This window comes from Microtus pennsylvanicus, chromosome X (assembly GCF_037038515.1).
Source record: "Microtus pennsylvanicus isolate mMicPen1 chromosome X, mMicPen1.hap1, whole genome shotgun sequence".
NCBI lineage: Eukaryota > Metazoa > Chordata > Mammalia > Rodentia > Cricetidae > Microtus > Microtus pennsylvanicus.
This window is the reverse complement of record NC_134601.1, coordinates 133,787,234-133,791,152: the sequence shown is the minus strand read 5'-3', so window position 1 is coordinate 133,791,152 and position 3,919 is coordinate 133,787,234. Positions and strand designations below refer to the sequence as shown.

Below are 3,919 nucleotides of genomic sequence, written 5' to 3'. Positions count from 1 at the left end.
ACCAAATTGCCCTGGCCCACACAGGCTAGCAGTTCCCATAGCCTATAACAGTCTTAGATTTGTTTAAAAGTCAGTAAGTTCAAAGTCTCTTCTGAGATAACTGTAATCCTCTGTAAAATCAAAGTGACAAAGCAGAACACATAAAAAGGGGACATAGTGAGGAAATACTGGACCAAAACAAAACTAAAAATCAGCTGAGCAAACTCCAAACTCTGCACGTCCATATCTGATGTCAAACACTCTTCAGATCTCCAATTCTTTCAGCTTTGTTGACTGCAACACACTTCTTTCTCTTGGGCTGGTCCCCTTCCCCATTAGCAGCTTCCTTTAGCAGGTATCCCATGACTCTGGCATCTCCAGCACCTTGGGGTCTCCAAGGTAACCCAGGCTTCAACTTTATAACTTCACGCGGTGTCCTCTCTAGGTCTCCATGCACAGACACCCCGGACACATGCCTTGCCTCAGCAGCTTTCCTTAGTCATTAAGGGCGATTCCATAATGACTTTCTTCTACCCTTCATTTTAAAGCCAGTGAGTGCCACATGGCTGAAGCTGCCAAGTTCTTCTGCTTGCTGAGGGTGGAACATGGTCCACATGTTCAATTACATCTTCACCATCTTAAAGCGTTCAACAGTTTTTCTAATCCGTATTCCTCCAAACAAAAATATGGTCTGTCCTGTCATCATGACTGGAAGCATGGAGGCATGCAGGCAGACATGTACCTGGAGAAGTAGCTGAGAGTTCTACATCTGGATCCACAGGCAGCAGAGAGAGACAGAATCACTAGGCCTGGCTTGAGACACTGAAACCTCAAAGCCTGTCCCCAGTGACCCACTTCCTTCAACAAAGCCACAGTTGCTCCAACAAAGCCACACCTCCTGATAGTGCCACTTCCTAAGGGCCTATGGGGATCATTTTGTTTTCAAACCACCACAGTTAGGATTCCAATCTCAGGTGTGAGTTTTGGCTGTGACCTTAGAGAAACTATGGCCTATCTGCTGATTGCTGTCTCTAAAAACAGAATGAACATTCTCTTACATTGCCATTGAGTATAGATCTCTTTGAAAAAATCAATAGTAGCTTAATATAACCTTATACTTTAAATATTGGATCAAAATTATTGTTCTTTTACCATTTAGTCATTCTTTCTTTAAAAGCAGCTGTGCTGTTAACGTAAATATCTTGTTTCATATTCATGATTTATTATTATTTATGGTGTTGGATGTGTTTATTTGGTTTTTTGTTGTTTGATTTTGCTATAATTTATAGTTTTAATTAATCAAATAGCAACTCAAGAATGGATTTGATGATACACAATTTTATAAAAATATTAGGCTGGAGCTGGGCATTGGAGGTGCACACCTTTATTCCCACCACTCCGGAGGTAGAGGTAGGTGAACCTCTGTGAGCTCGAGGCAAGCCTGATCTACAAGAGCTAGTTCCAGGACAGGCTCCAAAGCTACAGAGAAACCCTGTCTAGAAAAACAAAATGAAAACAAACAAACAAACAAAAACAGAGAAAAACAAAACAAAAAATATTAGGCCAGGTGGTGGTGGTGCATGCCCTTAATCCCAGCTCTTGGGAGGCAGAGGTAGCTGGATTTCAGTGAGTTCAATGCCAGCCTGGTCTACAGAGCAAGTTCTAAAACAGACGGGAGTGTTACACAAAGAAACTCTATCTCAAAAAACCAAGAAGAAAAAATTTAAACTATTACTCCCGTATTTGTTAAAGAGACCAAGTCTTAATTCACAGATTAGAAATTGGTTATTTTCCTCCTAAGAACTTAAGATGTTCAACAAAGATATACCTTCTGATGAATAAATTTCATTCCCAATTATTGTGGAACTATTCTTCCAAAACTCAGAGATTACAAGAAAGCTACAGATGATTGCAAAATCAACTTTTACACATCAGCGAAGAAATAATTATGTATTAAATAATAAAGAAAACTAATTTTAAACATATGTAATGTCCTTAGAAAGCACTAATAGGAAAAGGAAATAATCTTTGCTGTGAGGCCTTGAAATGGAAGATAGAATTGAAATCATGTCTTTCATGTCAGTTTCAAGAAATTTACATAGCGCTCAAGCTATAAACATGATTAGCTTTCCATAGACTAAAGCAGAAAAGAGGGGGGAAACGACAAGAAAAAACCTGCCCAAATGAAAGATAGTGAAAGTCAGTAAAAATTAGGGAGAGACTAGGTCAAAATGGCAGTCTAATGTGTTAGCACGCATCCCCCTTCCAAGTTTTTCCAGTGAAAAAGAAGGGATATTCATGTTCACTAAGAATTTCATGAGGTGACCTCTGCTTCATTTCCTACCTCTGGTCCTGATTGAGCTCCTGCCCTGGTTTCCCTTCATGGCGGACTGTGATGTAGAGTTGTAGGATGAATAAACGTTTCCTTTCCTGAGGGAAAAAAAAAAGAATTTCATGAGGGCATTAGTGAGATGAAAAAGCAAGTTCCTGGAGGAATGCTCAGGACACTGAGGTGAAGGATAAGGTGGAGGGAGGAGAGGAGCTTTGCCATGCTTCTCCTCTCTGCTTCCAAACAGGTTTGCTCAGGCCATGTGGGGGGGGGGGGGGGGGGCGAAGCACAGGGAGGGGACAATTGAGCTTAAGAGTCACTGATTCCAGCATTTCGGAGGTCCAAATCCTGTTTCACATCTTCTGCCCCACTGCAGCTCTCCAGCCCTTCCCAACAACACCAGGGAACCCAGGAGAGTGCAGCACAGCAGCAGGCACCCACCCAGGTATCCAGCATTGCCCTCAGGCTCCTGGGGTGGGGTGAGGGCCGGTTAGGGACCAGATTCCTGGAGTGGAGGCATCTAACAAGGGGTGGGTATGAGTAAGTTGGCCCTTTATCCCCTCAGCTAACTGTCTCGTCCCTCTTCTCCAATGCAGCCATGGACCCTGGCACCAGCACCCAGTATTTCTGGACCACTAAGGCCCAAGGGGAACCCGCAGATGCAGCTGCTGGACATGAGTTCTGTGACAAGATCGCCAAGACCAAGACTGCAGATTTGACCAAGAAAACACCTGCACAGAAGAGGCAGAGGAGCAGATGTTCGTCTCTGGCCGAAAGGAACATCGTGGGCTGCAGAATTTCTCACGAGTGGAAGGAAGGGGATGGGCCCATCACCCATTGGAGAGGAACGATTCTCGATCAGGTTCCTCTTAATCCCCCTCTCTATCTTGTGAAATACGATGGAATTGATTGCGTCTATGGATTGGAACTTCACCACGATGAAAGAGTGTTGTCCCTTAAAGTGCTCTCTGATACAGTAAAACCATCCCCAGTCCCTGATCCCGACATTGCTGATACAATAATTGGTAAGGTGGTGGATCACATATTTGAGGGTGAGCATGGCTCCAAAGATCTCTGGAGGGGGATGGTTCTGGCAAAAGCGCCTCTACTTAATAACTTTTTTTATATTACCTATACAAATGATCCCATCTTATACATGTACGAGCTTCTGGATGATTACAAAGAGGGCGATCTCCGAATCCTGCCAATTTATAATGACATTCCTCCACTAAATGTGGGTCTTAAATTTGTGAATGGTCTCATAGGAAAAGAGGTTGAATATGCCAATGATGATGGCAGCAAAAGAATGGGCAAGTTCATTGGCAAAATAGAAGCCCTACCATCGGTGTATCTTATCAAATTTGATGATGATTTTCATATCTATGTCTATGATTTTGTGGAAAATGTCTAATTGGCAAAGTTACGCCACCACAACTGTTGAAATAAAGTTGTTATTTCTAGATGTTCAGAGGCTGCTGCTTTTAAGTGTGTGGGGAACTCGCCGGGGGTGTAAGTTTGTCCGGACAAATACACATTTCTGTGTGTATGGCATGCTGTCTGTAAGCACTTTGCCTTGTGGAAAACACTGGGTGTGTTTGCTGGGTGGAGCAG

The 3,919-nt window shown here is 43.1% G+C and overlaps 1 protein-coding gene across 1 annotated transcript; it reads left to right on the top strand.

Annotated features, from left to right (window-relative positions):
• The first annotated feature begins 584 nt into the window (after positions 1 to 584).
• On the top strand, positions 585 to 3,719 carry LOC142840547 (spindlin-2-like). The gene is made up of 3 exons (XM_075957017.1): positions 585 to 668; positions 2,685 to 2,753; positions 2,874 to 3,719. Exons 1-3 carry the CDS (start codon positions 585 to 587, stop codon positions 3,717 to 3,719), a joined length of 999 nt encoding a protein of 332 aa, XP_075813132.1.
• Positions 3,720 to 3,919: the final 200 nt, after the last annotated feature.